The sequence below is a fragment of the Columba livia genome, chromosome 26 (genome assembly GCF_036013475.1).
Source record: "Columba livia isolate bColLiv1 breed racing homer chromosome 26, bColLiv1.pat.W.v2, whole genome shotgun sequence".
Taxonomy (NCBI): Eukaryota; Metazoa; Chordata; class Aves; order Columbiformes; family Columbidae; genus Columba; species Columba livia.
The window spans coordinates 5,888,615-5,912,806 of NC_088627.1; the positions used below are offsets into that span (position 1 = coordinate 5,888,615).

General features: G+C 43.9%; 1 protein-coding gene across 1 annotated transcript; it reads right to left on the reverse strand.

Annotated features, from left to right (window-relative positions):
• Positions 1–873: 873 nt before the first annotated feature.
• RLF (RLF zinc finger) lies at positions 874–24,192 on the reverse strand. The gene is made up of 8 exons (XM_065041587.1): positions 24,000–24,192; positions 20,423–20,577; positions 18,441–18,522; positions 14,829–14,961; positions 11,609–11,811; positions 9,362–9,498; positions 7,062–7,203; positions 874–6,103 (listed from the first exon to the last, which is right to left on the reverse strand). The coding sequence occupies exons 1-8, from the start codon at positions 24,153–24,155 to the stop codon at positions 1,430–1,432; spliced, it is 5,682 nt and encodes a 1,893-aa protein (XP_064897659.1). The 5' UTR covers positions 24,156–24,192; the 3' UTR covers positions 874–1,429.

A 24,192-nucleotide genomic window follows, 5' to 3' on the forward strand; every position in this document is an offset into this window, starting at 1 on the left:
ATTCCGTACAAAAACTGGGTTGTCCCCAGGTCGCCCAGGACAGGGCCAGGTCCTGGCCGAGAGCGGCGCCCCCCGCGCCTGCCGTCAGCCCCGCTCGATGCCACAGGGAACGCAGGGGCGTGCTGCCCTCCCGGCAGACCCGGCTCCCCGAAGGAGGCATCACAAAACCGTCTCCTGCCTTTGAAGCAGCATCTCGTATCTCTCCAGGCACAACACCCGCATCAGTCATCACGTTTATTAAGTTTGTAGTTGCCCTCTTTTCCTCTTCTGAGATCCTGAACATCCGGAGATATTTGAACATGATGCAAACTTGGCATCTAAACTCTTTTTTAAAGAGACAAAAATCACTTTGGAACACACTTCAGCTACTTCAGGTGTCTGACTCGGTTGCGATATTTAACCTTTTCACCCTAACTTTCATTTTTAAAAGCTAGAGAGAAGATCCACGCTCTGTATTCCTTTCATTACGAGCAGCTTAAGAGTTTCGAGCAAGGAAAGGATTTGCAATACGTTACATTTCTCCTGCTCGGTGTACAACTTTTAATCTAATTTTGATTGTCAGGATGTCCAAATAACTTCTTTAAAGAGCTGGTTGTAACGAAGTTCTCCAGATATTTTTTCGTTAACCTTCTTCATTCCCGCACCCAGCCAATAGTCACCACCTGTTTTAAACATCATTTCCCAAGGTTTTCTCCATTTCTTTCCCACTGCTGCTTTTCAGCTTACGGTATAAAACCCAAACCAGCCCAAAGAAACCCAATGAGAATCAACGAGCGGCTGCGATTAGTGCTTGTTCATTAGCATCCTCATGGAGATTGGGACATGCCACATGCCACCGTTCTTTCAAGTCTGAATAAAGCACAGAGAATATGATAAAATAAGATGTAATACTTTACTTTTCTCTATCTATACTGGTTCATCAGTCCAATAAATCATCTACAAATGCATAAAACTTAAGCGACATCATCCAATGGTCCCAAATTACAAGTAAATCACATTAAAGATTTACTGTACAGTAAACAAATGGGTGAAAAACTGTAATTTATTGAAACTCATAACTCAAAAAAATATAAGATGCTGTAGTGTACAATATGTTACACGAAGCACCCTGGGGTGCACATTCAAGTCAAGTAATAACTCCATCGCCCCCCGAACCCTGGTACCCCAGTACTTGTTCCATATACAATCATGCACATTTACCCTTCGACAGGAAGCCCCCCGCGTTCTGATGTGTTCAACAGCACCAAAATCCATAGAAAAAAATGGGGAGCTAAATTAATTCGGCCAATATTTTGACAGATATTATACATTCATTGAATTAAACAGTCTACGCTAAACCTAAACAGTGTGCACTGTAACGATTACGGTTCTAATTTGGAGCTCTCCCCATGTAGCAGTAGTGGAGCCGATCCGCTCTACGCAAAACTACTTACGTACTCCCTACACAAAGCTCATCGGCCTTTTTTGTGGGAAATAAGTCAATGAGGGGCGTAGAAAACTTGGATCTTTCAAGAACAACCACCGGTCGTAAGTAATGGAGCTGTTTTAAGGCAAGGTCCCCGCAGTCCGTCAGCGCCTTGTCCAAGATCGCCCTCAGATTTTCTAGAGAAGGGGCAGATGATGATTCTGACAACAAGGGCTGGATTTCTGTCAGCTGCCCGTGATTATTTTGGGTTAAAATTATATTTTTGTCATCTACAAAGCTGTTTACTGGTGTATCCCCTTGACCGTCTCCCTCTTTTTGCAAGGTCTTATCTACTGGAGCCTCCCACTCCACCACCTCATCAGAATCATCATCGTCGTCGTCATCTTTCCCTTCGCTTTCCTGAATAAATTTTAAAAATGAAGACTCAAATCCCATGGGTTTATACGTCTTTAAATCAAACGGTTTGGACACCGGAGGCTTCTGAAATTTATCTTTTGTAGCACAAAGTACATTTCTCTTTGCATGTTGATTAACCGCACTGTGCTGACATCCTTCTGGATCCTTCTCTCTCGGCAACTCTAATTGTAAACTCGAGAAATAAGAGCTATTCTCTCTTTCGCTATTTTCAGAAAAATCTTCCGTTTTACACGTAACCGTCTCCCTGACCTTATGCTCTTCAAAACTGCCGTTCTGTGAACTGTGGTTATATTTTAAAGTGCCTGAATATGTTAAGTCGCTCACGTCACAACTCGCGCCACTCGACAGACATGGTTTTTGGTCTTCGTTGCTTCCATCCTGATGATCGCAGGCAGTATTTGGAACAGCAGGTTTTTCACCTTCCTGCACGCACTCAGGATTAGCCGGTTTATCCTCTTGATCTTTTTTATCCGAGTCTAATGCCGTTTCGGAGCCGGACTGTTTCTCATTCATCATGCCGCACTGAACACAAACAACGAGTTTCTGCATCCGCTGCTCTATGTACATGTTGGTCATCTGGTGCGTGCGCTTGTAGTGCCTGACGATGCTGCTCTCCAGCTTGACGACAGACAAACAGCCCTGGACCATGCAGGGGTACTGGGTCTGGTTCGACTTCTCTTTGCACATCTGGAGCGCCTCCTCTTTTGTTTTGAAGTTAATCGAATGCTTTTCTCGACTCCTGCTAGTTCTTTTAGATTTTAACTGCTTCCCGTTCTGCTTGCTCACGTCAAGACCGCCTTTCAAATAACTTTGTTCACTTTTATCTTTCTCTTGATCGTCTTCCTCCTCTCTCTCATTTCTAAAGAGACTATCGTAATATTCACTGTGTCGGAAATACACGTGTTGGGAGTAGTGGCTGTAATTGGTGAAAATCCGATTACAGCCATTAAGGTCACAATGGATTTCAAAATCTTTGTTTAGTTTTTCTTCGTTGGCGTGTTCTTCTATTAGGTGCCGTTTCAGCTTATTAAAGGTATAAAACACAGCGGGGCAGTGGGCTTGGTTACAAGCAAATCTTGCGGATTCAGCGTCAGAAAGCAGCTTTTGATCCTCTACGTGTTCGTTGTGAAAGTCACTACAATGCTTCGCGAGAGCTTTAGAACATAAAAAGCGTTTACCGCACTCTTTGAATTTGCATGCAAATATTTTTTTACATCTGACGAGCTCCCTCTTTGTTCTCGCTTTGTCCTTTTCCAAGCAGAGCTGCTCCTTGTTGTACTGGTGAACGGTTCGATAGTGGCGAATCAAACCCTTCTGGTTGGTAAATGCCGAGTTGCAGCTCTTGTGTATACAATGAAATGGTTTGTGGTACTTATGCAATATATAACATAAGTTTCCTTTAGCAACTGTTCTTTTGCTTCCTCTTCCCTGTCTCGCCTCCAGTTCCTCCCTGTGACTGTCCAGAGAACCCACGTTGGACGTTTTTCTCATTACGTTATTGTCCATCTCTTCGCTGGACTCCAAATCCGTCTCGGAACTACAGTCTTTCTTTTTCGGGTGACACAGCTGCTCAGAGTGGTTTGAACGGTCGACGAATTCGACATTAGCCGCGCAGATGGGTGTCGGAATGGCGCTGTTTTTGTGCATGTTGTCTGTACACAAGCTGACGTGATCAAACTTTTCATTTGGACAAACCTTGTGAACTGCCCTCTCGCAGCCAATCTGATGTTTGTTTCGATAGTGAATTCTAAGGTGTGTTTTCCTTGTAAACGATCTTTGGCAAATGTGACACTTGAACGGCGAGTATCGATGCTGGAACATATTTAACTGCAGAACCATTTCCTTGGAGTAGTTATGCTTTCTAACGTAATGCATCAAGAGAGCTTCTCTGGTCACAAACTCGCACGTGCACCCTTGGCACTCACAGAAAAATGGTTTGGCTGCCAGCTGAGTAAGATACTGGCTGGGTAAATTATCTTGTTGCTCTTGAAGCTGAAATTTTGAGGTAGTTTCATCTGACTCAGAGCACTTGGTGTCCCTGGATGAACAGGACTGTAAGGAGCGCAGAAAAGGCTTGTGTCTCGAAGAATTCTGCACGCTGGAATTTTTTAAGCTTAGATGTTTCAAGCCTAACATCAGTTCCAACATGTTGTCATCGATATTTGATTCTTTAGAACTATCGTAAAAAGATGTCTCTGGGGAAGAAGGACAAGTTTCTTCCTTCAGGCCGTTGCTTCCTTTAGTATCTATCGTACAGCACAAGCTTTCTGGAGAGTCAGCGTTTGTGTCTGAATTATGACCCAAGTCTGTACTAACGTCCGTAGGGGATTTACTGTCCTGAGCATCATTCAGCAGATCGAGAAAGTCTTTTGTTTTCACCTCCATATTTTTTTTACCTTTGAAGTTATACGGATGGGCCCTGCGAAGGTGTTTTTGCACACTCCTGGAGTTTTTGTGTGTGGAACAGCAGCCTCCGAAACCACAGGGAAGTGTTTTTTCATCCACGCAAACCGCCCCATCAGAACATTGTTGCTTCGCATCTGCTGGATGGACGACTCCTTCCTGCGACATGAGGAAACCCGGAACCGATTGATTTCGAGCCATCGTTTCAATCCGCAGAGGCGACGCCTGCCCTTGCTTCACCGCAGCGTCCCCACAATGGAGGCTGCAGTTACTTTCGCTGTCCAGATCTTCACTGTCGGAGAGCACTTCTTCCTTAATCTGCGGAATTTCCTGAGAGCCCGAGGGATCCAAGTTATTCAGACTGGAATTCTCAGATTGAGTCTCCGGAAGACATCTGCATTTGTCTTTTGAAACCGACTCTTCGAGCGCCACTGTCGGCTTGACCTCCCCGTTTGACACTGTGATATTATGCACTGCCAGGTGGTTCTGAAACTCAATTTTTGAATAATAAAACTTTTTGCAGCCAAAGAAGTTGCAGGTATACGACGCATCTCTGAAGTGCTGAGCCTCGTGGTGGTAGAGCTGCCCTAAGTCGCTGAAAACAATATTACAGCCATTCAGCTCGCATTTATAACGAAGGTCATCATGCGTCTGTTTGTGATTGAGGAGCTCGTTAACCGACCCGAATCTGGCGTAACAATCCATGGACACGCACATGTAGGGCTGGGGCCCGCAGTGCACGCGCTCGTGCTCCCGCAGGTGGAAGGACGTCATGAAGTGCCGTCGGCAGAACGCGCACTTCTCCCTGCGGTTCTTCATGTCCAGGTAGTGCTTGGCGTTCTCATCGTTGTTTTGATGTTCGGCTTTCAGGTGGACGCTTAAGTATTTAAACTGTTTAAAGACCCTCGAACAATCCGTCCCGGGACAGGGGTAGATGTCTCTGTCTTGCAGGTGGCAGTTTTCCAGTTGGCTGAAGGTGACATATTCATGTGCATCGTTTTCAAATGTTTCAGGCAGCTGTGGCTTCTCCTGAAACACCGGGGGAGGGCTGCTGCTTGTTTTTTGTGGTGATCTCTCTTTTTTCAGGATGATTTTCTTTTTGTGTCTGTGTGTTCTACTAGGCGGCATTTTAACGTGTTCCATGACGTGCGGTACAAAAAATTCCTTTCTCTTGAACTTTTTTGTGCACACCGGACACGTATAAATACCGTCCTCCATGTGCATCTTGGAGTGATGCAGAATTCGAGCCTCTATACACTCCCTTTTGCAGAGCACACAAAAAAATTTGTATTGAAGCCACCTCTGGTATCTTTCTGAAGAACCAATTGGTTTTTTCACTCTTGCTTTTTCTTTCGGGTGGTTCATTGCGTCTTTTCCATCGTAATATTTTTGTTCTTTTGTCTCATCGTAGTCGCTAAAGAATGTTTCTAACATGTCGGTTTCATTGATGGACATATTACAACTTGCATCGTCCTCGGAATCAGAAGCTGCTTTCCCCAACAGTTTAAGGCAATGTCGCTTCAGAGTCTTCCAGTCCCAAAATTCAGGATCGAATGGCCAATATGCTTTTAAAGCCAACAGCAGCTCACAACGGAGGGAATTTGGAACCAGCGCATTTTCTTCATCAAATTTTTGATCTGGTTGCATGTAGAGCTCTTCCAACACGTTAAATCCACTCAAAGTTGGCTCAAGTAAAAATTCCGTGAGCTGACAAGCTCTTCGCACTTCAAGGTCTTCCGGTAAAAGGCAGGCGATGGTTTTACACACCGACGTCTTCATTTCGTCGCTTCCATTGGATCGGATCTGAAGGGCTCTCACGCACAACAAAACAGACACCGCAAGTCCTGCTTCTTCCGCCTGTTTAAAAAAACCAGCCACAAAATAATGTTACTTTTCTTTGATAAGTAGATTCTCTCTAGAACTGTTCTACGAAAAGAAAGGTGCAATGACAGTGGCCAATAGACTACAGCCCGTCCAGAACACATCACGCTTGTGAGTGTGAAGTGCCCGAGCCACTGAGCATAGGAAGACACCTAGAAATATTATTCACATGCTGATTAAAAAAAAAATAATATATTCCAAATTCTACCTGGACAAAATTTAAGTTTCCTTGAGCCTGAGTGCATGAAGTAATTATTTATCATGCCCATATAAGAAAGCAAAAAGATGAGCACATTGGGGAGGGTACCATTGATTGAAACATCCATAAAACTGAAGTTCATGTGGCAAATTCTACTCTATGTGTGCAAAACGATGCTATTTTTCAGAAATACCTGAAACCTTTGGGAAATGGTGAGATTCCAAAGGGAAAATCCCGTATCTAATTGAAGGTCCGCGATCTGTTTAATACTGTTACTAAGATAGTTCAAATCCTGTTAATTCTGCCATTTAAGTGTAAAGTCTTTGCATTACTCCTCAAACTGAGATTATGAGTTTATAAAAATTGCTGTTAAGCATCTTTTGAAACTTCCTGCAAGTTTCTGAAGAACAGAAGGTACAGGTCCAGAGGCGATTGTGTCAAACATTTTGAGGAAAAGGTATTTGCGCCAAGTTTCCGTCTGTTTGAGATTCTGCAGAAATCTGTTGCTGTGCCTCACATTTCTAAGCAGGGATCAGGTCAAACACAGCTCTGCTTTGTTCACATAATGCTCTATTTTCAGAGTAACAAACTATTTCACATCGATCGAAGATTTTTATTAGTAAGTTATTAGGCACTTAACCACAAAGTATGAACACCGGAAGAAGCTGTTATTTCATGTCAGTAGAATTATTCAAAAAACCCAATAAATTATGGCTGTAAATGCAGCTTACTTACTTCAGACTGGATAACTCTTATCAAGAAAAATAAATGCTGCAGTGTCTTGGCAATGATGCCGAACTGACGACACCTCTCCAAAAAGGAATCGAGAGAAGGATCGATTCTCCTCTGCAGTTTGCTCCAGAAAAGTGTCAGTTCCCTGCAAAGAGTGGAAAGAAGAATGTGAGAACACTGGAGATTTGTCCAGAGTCCAGACACTTTTGGAAATGTAATTAACAGCTATTTGTAGTCAGGAAGAGACACCTGAGAACAAGACAGACCTACAAGAAACTAAGATACAAACAGTATAATTCAAGGTGTTTTACTTCTAAATCCTAAAGTAGAACTAGAGTGGGGAAAAAAGGCAGAAACCCAGAATATCAGCAACTTCTTCTACTGTGGTGGTGTGAGGAGCAGAAAACGCCTCGACTGTGCAAGCACAGCTCAGCAACAACAAAAGCATCCATAGCATCAATGCTATTTTCATCCTAAATCCAAACCACAGCACTGTACCAGCTACTAGGTGAAAATTAACTCCACCTCAGCCAGAACTACCCCTCCTGTCTTTTGACATATACAGATGTCATCCTCTCAGTCTACAGGCCATCCCTTTAAAGTGTCCGTTGAGTCCATTCCTTTGGGCTCCATCTGTCACAACAGTTTGTCAGAGCACAGTGTGTGGTGCTGGATGCTGAGCTCAGCTCTGGTTTCACTACTGCACTTTGCTCAAAGTTCATTCTTCATCAATCTGGGTGGTTCTTATTGTAATACCATTGATACGTCCTTCTACAGGACATGAGACCACCAGCACCAGATCATTGAGTAGATCCCATAGTGTCAACTAACCAGGTGACACATTCATGGATAACCTGTGCAATGGTGTTCACAAGCCCATCTGTACGTTACATCTCTTCCTTGATGGCCTGAGGTGTCACGGGCCCACTGAGCTATGAAGAATTCACCCATATGTTCCCCAATTAGATCCACCTTTAATCTGAGCAGCCTGATCCACCTGCTGGTTGTTCTGATGTTCTTCAGTGGCCCAACTCTTTGCAATATGAGCATCTCCATGGCACTTTTACACCCACAATACAACAGGACCCATGGGTGAACAGGGCACATTGCTTCTTATTTTCTGGTAGCTCATTATCCAGTGGGGCCTCTTCAGTATGTGTCACCTCCTCCTCTGCTAATATTCCAAAATCTTGGCCTTCTGGCCAGCCCACAATCTCTCCCAAGATTTCTGGACAACTGGGGTTTCCTATTCAAGCTCATTGCAACTCACTGCATGTGGCCTCTTTCAGGTCACTCGACATTGAGGCCTCACGATCAGTCTGTAATTTGGAACAAGCATCTTCCAAAAACCCGGCTGTCCCTGCTGTGTCCCCTCCCAATGTCTTGTGCACCCCCAGCCCACTCAATGGTGAGGCAGCAAGAGACATGGAAAAGGCCTTGACACTGTGACTAAAACATCAGTGTGTTACCAACATTATTCTCTCCCTAAATCCAAACCACAGCACCGTACCAGCCACAAGGAAAAAAATTAACTCTATCCCAGCCAAAACCGGGAAATTATTTTGGTGATCACCACAATTTGTAGAAAGCACAGGCCTCTTTATTTTTGCGAGACATAATATCCACTGCCTCTGTAATATGTAATCCCATGCCTTGGCAGTTAATCTGGCTGATCTGACAAAAGTAATTCTCCAAATTAAAAGTTTTATGTCATACCAGCCACTTGAATTAATCTACCTTGTGGCTAAATAATCGTTAGAGCTGCGTCTGTCACAGGGAAAGCAGGTGGAGGTCAATCAAGAAGGTCTCCTGGACAACAGCAAATCACTGAGTTCGCCCTGAAAGAATATTGGCTGTTGTTGGTCTATTTGTTCACTTCTTTTTTTCCTCATTAAAAAGAGATCACGGAATAGACTTCAGCCTCGTATCTCTTTGGACGTGGCTCTATTCTCATCTCTAATGACACATTTTGGCAGTGAAAACCAGTCAGTCTCCAGGATTTCCAAGTGTGGTGGACTCTTCCCCCAAGAAATTATATAGTCGCGATTTGGCCGAGGTCTAGAACCACAGTTCTCAGAGTTATAGAAATTACAAAAACATCAGCATGACTCTTGTTTGACTAACTGCTCTACTACTGCAGCGAGATGAGCCCTTACTTCTTTTGTCACAAGTTACCCAGAAAGTACTTGTGTCTGATGTACTTCTCAACTTCTTCTACATATGTTTGTGCTGTATCAGCTCAATTTTCTTGCATTGAAGCCAGCGAGGAATATTTAGGAATAACAGTGAAACTAATTACTTACCAAGAGCAATACACATTTCCTGTTTGAAGCTGATGAGTAAGGTATGTTGTACAAAGAATAAATGCAGTGTTTTCTTGTCCCTCAGATTCCAGGTTGCATATGATGTCCAGCACTTCTTTGCAGTCTACCTTTGCAATCTTCAAGAGAGAAAATTAAAAGAAAAGACACTTATTATCAGCATGTTTAGTGTATCAAAGGAAATGGTCTCAAACACATGAACAAAATACTGTTTTATTTGAACACCGAGAGTTCATACCCCACGTTTCAGCTACAGAACGGCATGAGGAGCTCACATATGTTAGTTCAGATCACTTCTCAGTGTTAGTTTTCTTTGGGACTATCTTCCATTTCGCTCAGCTTAGCAAAATACAAACAGGCAACAGTTTATCTACAACTTCACAGGAGGTTCCCATCGAAGTTCTGGAAAGCCTACTTAAAGGTGGTACCAATCCCTGGATCAAAATAGGGCATCAGTTTGGTTATAAGCCAAGTATTTTTAGACCAAAAAGTAATTATGAGGTTTGTCTCTGATAATTTCCACAACGGTACACTGCCGTCTCCTCAATACTGCGGCCCACCTTCTTAAATAATGCAAAATGCAGTGGGTTGATACAAGCCTGATCTTCCAGGTCCTGTTTTTCAGAAAACCAAAAATTGTCAGTGCATCAACAACTGAACTTCAGAGACTACAGGATGAACAGTGCTAAGATATTTCAAATGAGAATAACAAACCCACGTTCATTAACAAGAAGGATGTCAATTTACTCCTCAAAGTCACTCCATGGCTCAAACAAACATGTAAGACTTGGCTCTGTTTTCTGGGTCATTTTAGTTGGAAGGAGAAGTTTTAACATTGCAAAAATATCTCATTTCTTATGTCATCAGAAAAACCTCCTCCCAGTTTTTTCGTAGGACATCCCATTAATATTTCTTACTTATGGAGACTTGCTGGAGATACACCATGAACCCACTAAAAGCCATTTAATTTGACTGTAATTTCCTCCCTAGCTGAGCTGGAACAACATGCTCTCAAGTCTGTAAATGCAGCAGCATATTATCTTTCTTACATTAAATAATGCTACTACAGCTGCAAGAATGTGGGAGTTGCTGCCTCACAATGTAATAAAATAACATCTTTGATATCAACAACATTGCGCAAAGTACTGAGAGCTTGCAAAGAAAGGAAGACTTAGGTTAAGGTCTTGTAATCTTCCAACCTAACTGGAAGTTACATGGGGAAGAGAACACTTGCCTTGCAGAGAAAGCCAGCTTAAATTACAAAACATTTGGGGTTTCATGCCTTTTGCGATAGTAAAGAGTGTTCTTGACTACTCTGTAGGAGAACCTCTTTAATTAGTGCTTTAATTCGTTCAATAAAAATGGCAAATTCAAGCCAAACGTTAGAATCAGTAACCCAGACAGCAATTCTTAGTTCTGTTCCTTTGAGATTCCTATGAACAAATAGCTAAATAATCGTATTTGTTACACAAGTGCCTTTGCTATCTGCACTCATATTCACCCTTTACAGCTGAGCCCCGTTCCTACTCTGCACTTCAAAATGTCACTTAACTCTATTTTATTACAGTGAATTCTCTCATCCCCCACACTGGGTTTTGGGTTGTTGCCACCTCTCTTCTTGGAGCTCTTCATCTTTTATCTCTTTTCCCCACTTGTGATTAGACCTGATTAGCTTTCTACCTAAGACAACACAGAACATGAGGATATAACACAATACTCAACTTCCGAAAACAAAGACGTTTCAGACGTCTCTGGTTTCAGCAATCTATAAAGAGCGTCACCTCCACAACACCCGTGGGCCAAGCAAGCAAATTACATATCACATACAGTACATGACATGCAAATTCTCATATTGCCAATTATTTACATCAACTTTCTGGCACTGTAACACCACACAGCCTTTAAACTTTCCACAGTGTTGGCTACAGGTCCAGTTAAGTAACAAAAACATATTGTTTTAAGATACTGCTTTGATGCTTAGTGGCTTCGTTTTTCCCTGAAAGGTTTAAGTAAGTGATTACCATAATTTGGTTCAATTAATCAATCTGTGTTCTAGCTTATGCATACTTATCAACACCAGAGTTAATACAATGTTCTTTCCAGTCTGCAACAGATAATTCCTCTTTTGGAATTCTGCTGCAACAGTTGCATTCTTCAGCTCTTAATGTTGCAGAAAGAAATTCTAAAATATAATAAACAGACAATAAAAAGCGACTATGGATTTCTAACCTCCTTAATGGAGTCTTCATTCGGCAGCATCGAACACACACAGGTGATGTAGGCTTGACGGAAAGATGAAGCGTTGGCGATTTCGGGCGAATCAGCGCACAATTTGGACAAGGACGTGGCTTGTGGGATGCAGTTTGACTTCATCAGGTGTTTGATTCGCATCTGCAGAAAGGAAGGCCCTTCTCGTGTAATCAATTTATTGGCTAGGAAAAGAAAAAAGCCTTTGAGAATACACCAATTTACAGCTGACACTTAAGTGAAATTGTCTCATTGCGTTCACACTTGATTTTATTACAAACTTAAGTGTGGTCGGTCTTCTTATGAAACTTGAGGTGTGATAAAAAGCAACAGCGATAAATGGAATAAGGAAATATGGACGCTGATCAGATCATACAGTATTTTGAACAAGGTACCAGTACTTCGGTTGAGATTTGAAATATTCAACTTCAATTGTAGCATAATATTCCAAAGCACCACATTTCAAAGCATTATGTAGTTTTCAACTGAAGTTGTTAAACCCCCACATAATGCCCAACTAACCAAAATGAAGTTGAGGGTAAAAATGTTATTTTTGTGGTACTTTGGAAGGATTGTGACATGACACGCTCATGGCCTGGACGGTGTGTCTGCGATGGGGAAAGAACCGGCTGCAGGGCCCAAGGAGCTGTGGTGAACGGAGCCCAGTGCAGCTGTTGGCCCGTCACAAGCGGTGTCCCCAGGGCTCAGTACTGGCCAGTTCTGTTTAGTCGCTTTATCCAAGATCTGGACGAGCGGATCGAGTGCACCCTCAGTCAGTCTGCAGATGACACCAGGCTGGGTGGGAGTGTTGACCTGCTGGAGGTTAGGATGGCCACGCAGAGGGATCTGGACCAGCTGGATCGATGGGCTGAGCCCAATTGTCTGAGGTTCAACAAGGCCAAGTGCCGGGTCCTGCGCTTGGGTCACAACAACCCCATGGACGCTCCAGGCTGGGGAAGAGCGGCTGGAAAAGGAAAAGGACCTGGGGGTGTTGGTGCCAGCGGCTGAACATGAGCCAGCGTGTGCCCAGGTGGCCAAGAGCATCCTGGCTTGTGTCAGGAACAGTGTGGCCAGCAGGCCCAGGGCAGTGACCGTCCATGTGCGGGGGCCTGGGGAGGAAAAACATCAAATCCCGGGGTCAGTTTTGGGCCCCTCAGCTCAGGGCTCAAAACGGCAGCCCCAGGGGTGGTGGGATCACCTCAGTGCACAAAATGACAGTGCCAGTGGTGACAAAATCACCTGAGGGCTCAAGAAAGGCCTCGAGGTGCTGGAGCGAGTTGGGAGAAGGGACCGGAGCTGGTGAGGGGCTGGAGCACAAGTGTGATGGAGCGGCTGAGGGACCTGGGGGGTTCAGCTGGAGAACAGGAGCTGAGGGGAGACCTTCTGATCTCTGAACTGCCTGAAAGGAGCTTGGAGCCAGGGGGGTCGGGCTCTGCTCCCCAGGAACAAGCGCCAGGAGCAGAGGAAACGGCCTCAAGTTGCGCCAGGGGAGGGTGAGGTTGGATTTAGGAACAATTTCTTCCCCAAAGGGCTGTGGGGCATTGGAACAGGCTGCCCAGGGCAGTGCTGGAGTCACCAGCCCTGGAGGGCTGGACAGATGAACATGAGGGACAGGGGTTAGTGCTAGATTTACGTTATGGTTGGACTCAATGATCTTAAGTGTCTCTTCCAACCAAAATGATTCTATTATTTACTCGATCTGATTCTGAAGGCAAAAAACAACTAAGTTAATCCAGTAGACATCTAGCTAGTGAGATATTACAGAAGCATCTGACTTCCTGGCACAGAGAAAAGAAGGGACTGAACAAAGAAATTGAAGGGAAACCCAGTCAACGAGATTTGACTGATCACAACGCATGGTACGGTGCAGCTTCATAGATCAGTTGGTACTTCAGAAGTAACTTCTGTAGTCACCGAATTACACTTGTCTGATGACGTCAAGAGGATAAACCAGTTACATTAGTAGCACAATTTAGGAGCCTGAAGATTTTCCATGCCATCATTTGTGGTATAGAGCACAGGATGTCTTTAAGTTTTCATTTTGCTTTGCACCAGAGCGCAGGGTGAACAAACCCGGCACTTGCCTCTTGCCTTCTGAGAAAAGAGACAACTTTACATACGCCCTCAATCTACTTCTCTCTTTCTGTAACATTTTAGAGTTTTATGACTCAGCGGCTCACGATATGCGTTATTTTGATTTCTCTGGAAGGTTACTGAATAGCTGGCAACAACACAGGAGATTGAATCCTATGCCCTACATCAGGGGTGTCAAACTAATTTTCACCAGGGGCCACATCAGCCTCACGGTTGCCTTCAAAAGGCCAAATGTAATTTTAGGATTCGGGCCGTGGGTTTTGCGTTTGCCACCTGTGCCCCGTGTTGTCCTTCCCAGCACTATGTTCTCTCCTACAATCCCCTGCAAACCTTCAATAGCTGTTCAGCACGCTTTCGGTCTCCCAAGAGGCTCAAAGCAACAAAACCAACCAAACAAAAACCCCCTCCATCCTCTGTAATGTAAGGACACAGAATTATTTAACTACTGAAGCGTTACCTCTTCTGACAGCCTGAACACAAGCGAAAAAACAACCCAAACCAAGGTTTCCAAGACTGCCACAAAAGCAAGATGCTCAGTAAAAAGCAACATTCCCGGCAGATATTTGGCTTCTTTGAGCTGCCCTTTATTTAAACTGTCTAACTCCTTATGTTACGATTGAACTTGAGAAACCTTCCTCTGACAGACTAGTCCAATAAGGGGTTCCGGAGTCAGGTTCAAGATTGTTTAATCCCCCCACATGCATCTTTGATGCCTCCGAAAGGTGGGGACACACACAATTCCTGCTCTGTGAAGCATTCAGGAAAACAGTTAAAAGGACGGAGTTACGAAGAATAAACCGCCCCAGGGAGCAAAATTTCTGTATCTTTTATGATGAAGAAAGAAGAAATAAATTTTTAAAAAAGGAGTTTCAAAGACTCAAACTGATGGATAGTATAGCCCAAGCAGAGATGCATCAGCAAGGACACATTATTCAGAGTGCCAGTGAGAAAGTTTCATCAGAAACGTCACTTAGCAACATACAAATACTACTGTGCAATGCAATTTAAAATACAACTCTCCTCTGACTTCAAATTACCACTTCCCCACCAAAACTGCACTGAGTAATTGCTTAATAACCACATATAATCTCTAAAATCACCTTCTTACCTTCCTCAGTTTCTACTGGTTGCTGGGATAGAATTTTAAGAAGAACTGGATTTTTCCATACGCCTTCCCTTGTGATGTCCACCAGTATTTGGAGGTTGTTGTTGCCAAATTCTAGTAAAGCATCATGTGAATCCTACAAAACATGGAAAACCAAACACACACCAGTCATTCCAAGTCTTTGCTAAAAATTAAACCAATGTCACTTTACATTATGTCCTAATCTTTGACCATGTTCTAACAATTTCGCACCACTCTTCTGAATGTTTTGACATGTTTGAATTGGGAATTTAACAGTACAACATCCTGTCACTTCTCTAATCCTACAGCAAAACTTCACAACGTTTAAGTACTCAGTTCACTGAAATGGTGTAACTCAAAAAGCCTCTTCTGCAGTTGTAACTCTTCCACAATTTTTATGTTTCTCCATGTACATGTGTACATATAAGCAAAATTACAGAGATTACTGTATAAAACACAAAGGATGATTTTATATCAAAGCATTTAGTGCCATGGAAGAAATCAGAACGAAGACTGAATAGTTTTCAAAGCTAATAACAAAAAGCCGAGAGCGTAAAATTTTACATTTGGCATTAACATGAGTGAGATGAGCCAGTAAATTCACCTCTCTGAGAATCACAGGACCACAAAAAGACGCATATACTCCTACAAAGCTGGTTATTTCAACCACCTCCCTGCCTGCTCCTCTAGAAAACAATGAGCTGTGAAATTGGAGAGGATGAGCCAGAACTGAAGGACACCAGTATCCACCTGGCTTTCTCCACCGCTTTGCAAGACTGAAAGCAAAAGACAAGCCAAGGAACGCGCGAGAACAGCTCAACAGGACGGGGCATTGCGGAGCAGAAGACCCTGGGGAACTACAGGCCCATCAGTGTAACTTGTTCCCAGAAAGACAAATGCTCCTGGAAACCCCAAAGAACAAAAATGTGATTTGGAACAGTCAGGATTTGCCAAGTACAAGTCACATTTTATCAGCCTGACTACCTTCTGCGAGGAGATGCCAGGCTGCAGATGACATTAGAGCGGTCAGACTTCGCAAGGTTTCACAGTCTCCCGTAGTATCTTGAAAACCAAATTATTAAAGTATGGAAAAGTGGACAATAATGCAAGTGAAAAAGAATCACCTCAGCTGCCACGCTTGGAAGTCTTGCAACCCTTTGTACAAAACCCAACTGGTAGCTGTTTCCTAGTAGCATTTCTCAGGGGTCAACACTTCATTCATTGTCTGAACAACTGGACAAAGCCCATTCTCCGCCAATCCACAGCTCATACACAACTTGGATGGCACTTGCAGGGAATGTCAGAAAAACGTTCAAGAGGCTGCAAAACGTCGCTGAACTCGCTGAAATTCAACATGTGCAAGCGCAAAGTGTTGCACGTGGCCCAACCCCAAGTACCAGCAGAGGCCAGAAACGTGTCGCTACCTTCCAGTTTGGCCTGTAATTTAAGCGCAGGTCGGCAGGGAGCCCTTACTGCAAACTATGCCGAACAGCTTCAATCAGAGCATTACCGGGAGGTTGGTGAAGTGTTTATTCCCCTCTATGTGGTACTTTGGAGGCTCCGCTGGAGCCCAACGCTCAGCGTGTGGATTTGCCACAGTGGAGCAAGTCCAGCAAAGGCCACCAGAGAACCTGTTAAACCGTAGGACGAGAGGGTGAAGAGGGAAATTTGAGAACTGCCTTCACCTTTGTCCAGTTGGAGCTGGACTCTTCTTCCTGTGCAGTGAGTGAGTCAACAGACAACTCCCATAGAAGAGAAATTCTGTAAAACATGTTTGTGGGAAGCTGTCTGAAACACCCTCACTTTGAAAGGACTACCTGAAGTTTGTGCAACCTCCATTCTTTCAATTATTGAAGTTATCAAAAAACATCCGAACAGCAACGCAGTTGTTGGTCCCAAGCTGGGCCAGGAAACCAAACGCAGTACAAAGAACCTCAGGGGAGGGGTGGTGGGGGTTGTTTTTAAAAATTAAAGCATCATCAATATTTTTAAAATTAAAGCGTTGACACACCCAGCTCAATGGCACATCAGCAGAATAAGGCAGGTGAATGAGAGACCTAATGCCTAAAACTTATGGGTTGGCAAATTAAACCAGGTTTAATAAAACAATAACAATGAAAAAGAGGATAATAATTTTAATCACAGAATCACGATGCTATGATTAAAATGACTATACTCTTTTTACGGGGTTTGGAGTGGATCGTTTGAATAAAAGCCCATAACTCAGACATTCCCCACTCTTACTGTTGAGAAAAAGTTTAACAAACATAAGAAAACAAATCACTTCTCAAATTAACAGTCTTCTAATATACTGAAATGTACTGCAGGACATCTGGAATACCAAATAGGAAAAACTATGTATTAGTAGCTATCTAGCGACAATACACCCTATTCTAGATGCTTAGCTGACCCTTTCATTATTGGACCTACTGAAGAATATAATGATGATGATGATGATGATGATGATAATAATGGAGTCTCCTTCTCTGGAGATTCACAAAACCTGCCTGGATGCAATCTCAGTGTTCCCACTTTAGAAGAGGGGTTGGACTGGATGATCTCCAGAGGTCCCTGCCAACCTCAGCCGTTCTGTGAAATATTGACAAAAATCTACTACAAATACTTTGAAGAAATCTAATGCAAAGTTGAAGTATATAGGACAACATAAAGAGGCCCTGAAGACACAATGCGTTTCATTGTAGATGACGTCAGGGAAAGGATAATACAGTCAGAGCCTATGGGCAAAGTTAAGGAGAAAATACTCATTGCAACAGTTTACTGAAGACACCAGGATTTTTCAGTCCATTTAAAGCAATCAGCAGCTACTACAGTGTCACAAAAGTTCTCCGTATGCAGCTTTAGAATAGTCCATACACCTTGCTGCTTTGGAATCCAAGCCCTTAACTTTTTCAGTCCTGGGATGAAAGTTTATTTGAAGTTTCATTGCCTCTCACTACCCGTGCATATTGTTATAGAGCAGGAAGATCTGAAAGAAATCCCCCTGTCCCACATCTGCTGTAACCACACCTGGAATTCTATGAGAGATGTGGGCTGGTGTCACTCTTCTACCCCTGGAATTTAACAGTTTCCAACATATTCAGCCTGAATAAAGACACCTCTTGTCCTGACAGGACAAGGGGTGATGGTTTAAACTAAAGGAGGGAGATTCAGGTCAGACATGAGGAGGAATTGTTGCCCTGAGGGTGGTGAGAGCCTGGCCCAGGTTGGCCAGAGACGGGGTAGATGAACCATCCCTGGAGACATCCCAGGCCAGGCTGGACGGGGCTCTGGGTGAAGATGTGACTGTTTTACAGGGAGTCCCGTGGAAAAGGCGAGGGGCAACCAGCACAAGTTGCTCCTGAGGGAATTCCAACCAGACACAAGAGGGAAATTTTTCACAATGAGAAAAACTGGAAAAATCTCTAAAGGGGAGTGATGGATTCCCCAACGCTGGACACTTTGAAGGTTCAGCTGGGCCAGCTTGTCTAGACCAGGCCTGTGCCAAGGCTGGACCAGGTGATCCTTGAGGTCCTTCCAATCCTTTTCTTTTTTAAAAAAAAAAAGAAAATTGGAAAAGAAATTCGGAACACTCACCTGTATGGACTGATGGAATCCCAACCACACCTCATGCGGCAATTCACTTTCAGGAATTGAAAGCAGCAGCTCAAAACAACTCCTGGAAAAGTAAGAGGTAAGTAAGCAAGTTATCTGAACACGTTCTGCTGTTAGGTTAAATAACATCCGTGGCACATATTACTTTGCATTCAGAGAAGAAATGACGGTAACATTGAAGCATGTTTCATAACGTGGGAGGAGAACATTCAAATACCTACGGTGCAAACTCAAGAGCTCAATAAACAAAAAAACCCTCAACTGCATTGTTAAACACAAAGATGTTCAAATTAAAGTCAGAGTTAAACAGACCAGAGTGTAAAATTCCCAGTTCATTAATTCCAGGAGCTCCTGTGTTTGTGTAGCTCAGTTATCTACACAACACAGGTATGAAACATCCCCTTATTTCTTCTGCACAGAACAACACGACCTCATCAGACTAAATGTGTTAACTATGACACTCTGTCTAGGGATCCACAAGATTCACACACAGCAAAATTGTTCTCGTTAATTCTGACAATATAAGGAAACAAAACTGGTCTAAGACTCCACACAAATGCTATGAGCTACATCTTCATTGTTAGATAGCTCCAAATTGTGCTATTTTTTCTTCTAAACTTCCACGCTCAAATATTAAATAGAAGAATGACAGGACAACATATTCAGCCTTCCCATAGAAAGAAGAAATTAGCTTGGGGAAAACAAACAGATGACCATAAAGCAAATGTCAGTTTCAAAACCGCATGGTACCCAATTCCTTAATTCTTCAATTCCCTTCCCCCTTCCTCCCGACTTTTGATAGATACTTTCATCACTGTCACGCAGTAATTAATCGCATTGTCAGGCACTAGAATCTCAATCGTTAATATGCCCATGAACACGTGGGCAGCAGGATCACCAGATATTCCAACTGTCAGAGGTCTCAACATCATAAAATAATCAGGACTGACTTTTCCCTTGTGCTCAAGCTCGGCAATACAAGTTAATTCATCAGCTGTCCAGACCCAGATGGTTGTAAAAAACCAACTTTACAAAGTCTCACAGCAGCTGAACTCTTTTAACATAAGAAAAACAAAACAAAACCCCCACCCAAACCAGAAAAACAACAACAAAAGAACCACCAAACAACCCCAACCAACTAGATGTGTGTGCAACTTTCATGCATGACTCTCTCCATCAAATAAAACATTTGCAAGCTTCACAGCCAATGAGCTTTTGAAAAACCTTTCGATGCACACCTCATTTCCAGATTTAAACTCAACCAATCCTACCTACTTCACAATTTTTGCAAATAAACTGTAACAGGTGCTGGAACGCTTCCATTATTAAAAAATAAATTCATCTTGAACACTCAACTTCAAAACATCTTCCAGGAGAAGGTCTCCTCTGCTTGAGTTTCTTATTTTGGAAGGAAAAGCTTGAGGCAAAAATCAACATTATTCTGTAATCGCTTGATACCTCATTCGCTGTTAAGACAGAAATTTCAAAAATTAAACTTTAAAAGCTTTCAGAATTCTGTTCATCTTTGGGTTGTATTCCAAAACTTTCCTTATTTTAAGCTTCTTAGAGTTACCGAAACGACTAATTACACACAGTGGGTACAACCAGCAGGTGAGGCACAGCCCTACATTTTTGAGATCGACCGGTTTTATCAGTCAAATCCAGTTTTGCTGCTTAGACCAGATGACACCGAGATCTCGTTTCTCTTTTTATGGCTTTCCTCTGCCACAAAGTTTTCTGAATATCCAAATTACCTCCTCACACCTAAAAGTGGAAGAAATTATATTAGCAGAAGCTGTTGACCTATATTGCAATTTAGTACATCGCAAAAAAAAAGAAGCATTTGAGCAAGGAGCTTATTGCAAAATCCATCTGGAAAAGAACACTTGACTCCAGACCACAAAGCAAAACTAATAACAAAGCAACAACTGTAAAAAACGTTAATATACCGACTGAAAACTTACAGCACGAGTCTGCCGAGTACCAGAAGAACATCTTCACATTCTGTGGTCAAGTAAGGTCGCGCGTTTGCAAAACTTTGGATGGAGATTCGATAGACTTCCAAAAAAGGTAAAATATGTTCCGAGGCGCCCCGGCTGCCCGCGTACTGGAGCAGGGTCTGCAGGAAAACGAGATAGTGTTAGTATTTCTTTTTGTCTAAAAAACCAAATATCAATATGCAGCATCAAACATACACAGTGGAAGGATTCTGGAAGTGATAAGTTTCGACTCTGGCGGCTATTTAAAAACGGTAGATTTTCTCCTCAACAGTTCCCCTGTTTATTCAAAATATTTTCATTTATCAACCATACAACTAAACAGTTCAAGTGCTTCTCTAACAGATTCATGAAAGATTTGATAATATAACTGAAATTAGATATGGCATTGGAAGCATTAAGATGTCAAGATGCAATCCCTAGAGATACTCAATGACTACAACAAATCATCTGTTTAGTCAACCCAGAGACTACATTAATGGAAGATCAAACACACAAGTATTTTCTAAAAATACACCCGTTAAAAAACCCATCTAGTTAAAGAGCCAGATTCAGCACTCGACTGTTTTGATGGACACTTAGATCACAAACAATCTGGTATTGAGTACAAGTTTTAGTTGTCTAGTACAGACGTCTCCTGGCAGTCTCTGTACAAGATAAAATCAGAACATTTTAAACTTATAAGAAATAGATCACTGTGAACATCACTGATGTACACACGGGACAGCAAATCCATCGCTGTCCCCAAATATTTCAGCTGCAGCTCCTTCCCAAGATCATATTTAGGCCAAGGAAAATTCAGCTTCTCTCTACACATGTTCTGCTGTAGCTTAATAAGCTTAAGACAAGACATCAGTGGTAATTGTTAATACAAAATTAAGTTGAATTCCTTCAATTTCACTCAAGGGCAGACCTTTGCTCAAGCTCTGTGCAACACACACAAACATCTCCAGACAGGAGGAGAAACCAAGATGCAAAATTAGTTCCTGACTGCACAATAACATCACAAATTCACAGTCCATTGAAGTTGCTGCGTAACAGACCATCAGGTTTATGTTTTCCAGTTTCACGTTCTCCATCAGTTCCATGTTTTCAGTTTCATGTTTCCATGACAATCAGAATTGTCCCAAAGAGATGGCAACTCAAGACAGACCATTTTGTTTTCATCACAGTATTCTAAAATGAAACCACCATTCAATAACAGCACTAAGACCTAAACAGGTCTATGTTTTTTGTGAGACGGGTTTCAGTTTGCTTTTGGTATTTTTAGGTAGCAACTGTTTTCTATCAAACTCCATTATGAAGCTTTATCTGTACCAAACAAACCTGGGTGACTGGACCTCTCTCTACATATTGATCACCTTGGCAACCTCTACCAAATATTTATTTCAATGACCTGATGAACGAATGCCACTGGGAATAATCTTAGTAAAACCTGAAACGTGGAGAGTCACGCAGGTGACAGCGAGATCACGGATCTCAACAGCCTAGAGCAGCACCTGCAGTTTGAACAGAGATTTGCAACCTAACAAACGAACTCCTTGTCTTGTTTCAGTAGGTGAAGAGCTAAACATCCTCCCAGAATCATATGGCAAAGTGCACGACCTGTGGATGGAACATGGGAGAATGTGAAGGCCAGTACCACTTGAAAGGAACCAACAGGGTTTTGTGTCATTTGGCAGCTGATTTTGCCATTCAGAGACAGCAGCTGGATGTGCTGAGGGGTAAACCAGCTTGTAAACCAGATTTTCTTATTTTTACTTTTATCTTAGAAACCACAATCTCTTGAAATTCAACAGGGACAGCTCTGCAACCCAGTAACCTGACAGTTATTCAAACTTATAGCTCGTGATAAATGATGTCGTGGGTGATGCAAAAAAACCAATTGGCAACTGAAATAACTTATTTAAGGACAAGTTATTTCCATCACTGTGACTTGATTTGAGTTCTTCCGGACGATAGTGGCTCGATTCAGACCCTGCTGATCCTTAGTGTCACCAAGCAAGTGTTCAGACGAGACCAAGAGGGCACAGAAGCTCATTCAGTGATGCATTGTGCGGCAGATCCCACCCCAGGCAAAACACGCAGTTTGGATCCCAGGTGAAGGACAGAAAAGCTGCGCTGAGCAAACCCGCCCGCTCCACAGAACCCCCAGGCGAGGGCTCACGGGGAGCAGCTCCCCAGGAGAGATGCTCTTGGTCTTGTCTCTCTTCCTTCTGCCCCGGCAGTCACTAGAGAGGTTTGGAGTTGAACTGATTTTTGGGGCAGGTGTCCCTGAGATGACGTGTGCTTTTTCTTTTTTTTTCATGCGTAGAGCTAAAAAATAGCTCTCAAATGGGGATTCATGATATGTCTCAATGAAGGAGATAAGTACATGCTCATTTTACAGAAGAGAAATGGGTGAAGTGCCTTGTCCTGGGTCACCAGCAAGTAAAGCTACAAAGTTCAGGAAAATGTTTTGATGCACTGAGTTGGAGCTGCCCAGGTCAATTGCTACCGTGCGTTGTTCTTTAATAACTAAATTGTAGATTTCCTACACAATCCCATCAAATGGTACTTCCACCACAGATGCTGAGTTGGGTGGTCACAGTAAACACCTGGAGCACAGAGCTCTGGGAGTGATGGGGTTGCGGCTGTTCAGTAAGGAAGTTTACCTCTAGGCTTGGGGATGCTCAATGCTGTCGATCACAGCATCCCAGAATGTGAGGGGCTGAAGGGCCCTGGAAAGCTCATGCAGTGCAATCCCCCCATGGAGCAGGAACACCCAGATGAGGTTACACAGGAAGGTGTCCAGGCGGGTTGGAATGTCTGCACAGAAGGAGACTCCACAACCCCCTGGGCAGCCTGGGCCAGGCTCTGCCACCCTCACTGAGAAGAAGTTTCTTCTCAAATTCAAGCGGAACCTCCTGTGTTCCAGTTTGCACCCATTGCCCCTTGTCCTGTCACTGGTTGTCACTGAGAAGAGCCTGGCTCCATCCTCCTGACACTCACCAAAGCTTTATATATTTATGAACATTAATGAGGTCCCCCCTCAGTCTCCTCTTGTCCAGCTCCAGAGCCCCAGCTCCCTCAGCCTTTCCTCACACGGGAGATGCTCCACTCCCTCCAGCATCTTGGTGGCTGCGCTGGACTCTCTCCAGCAGTTCCCTGTCCTGCTGGAACTGAGGGGCCACAACTGGACACAATATTCCAGATGCGGTGTCAGCGGGGCAGAACAGAGGGGCAGAACTTCTCTCACGTCCCCTGTGCCCTCAGCACACGGTGCAGTCACCTCCCTGCAGCGTGTGTCCCCTCTCCCGGGGAGGGATTCCCAAAATGGTTGTGACTGTCCCTGCGATTCAGCCATTACCATCACCACGGCCACCCTCGTCCCCAGCCGAGCCAGCCGCCCAGGAGCAGCCCCCAGGGCAGCAGGCCTGGCCCCGGCAGCGAGCGGAGCCCCCGAGCCGGCAGCGCTGCGAGAGCGGCCGGCGGGCCCGGCCCTGCCCGGCACTAGGGCCTGCGGCCCGCGCCGCGGCCCAACCCGCTTCACCCGGCCCTTTACCTGGCAGAATCCCCGGCAGTAAGCCCGGGACGAAGCCTCCGACACCTCCTGGTCCCGCAGCTCCGCCTGCAGCTGCCAGAGGCGGGCCCGGAGCGCCGCCACCAGCCGCGGCATCTCGGGCCGCGGAGCCGCCGCCTCGGCCTCAGCGTCCGCCATCTGCGCCCGGCCCCGCTGCGCGTAGGCAGCGCTCACG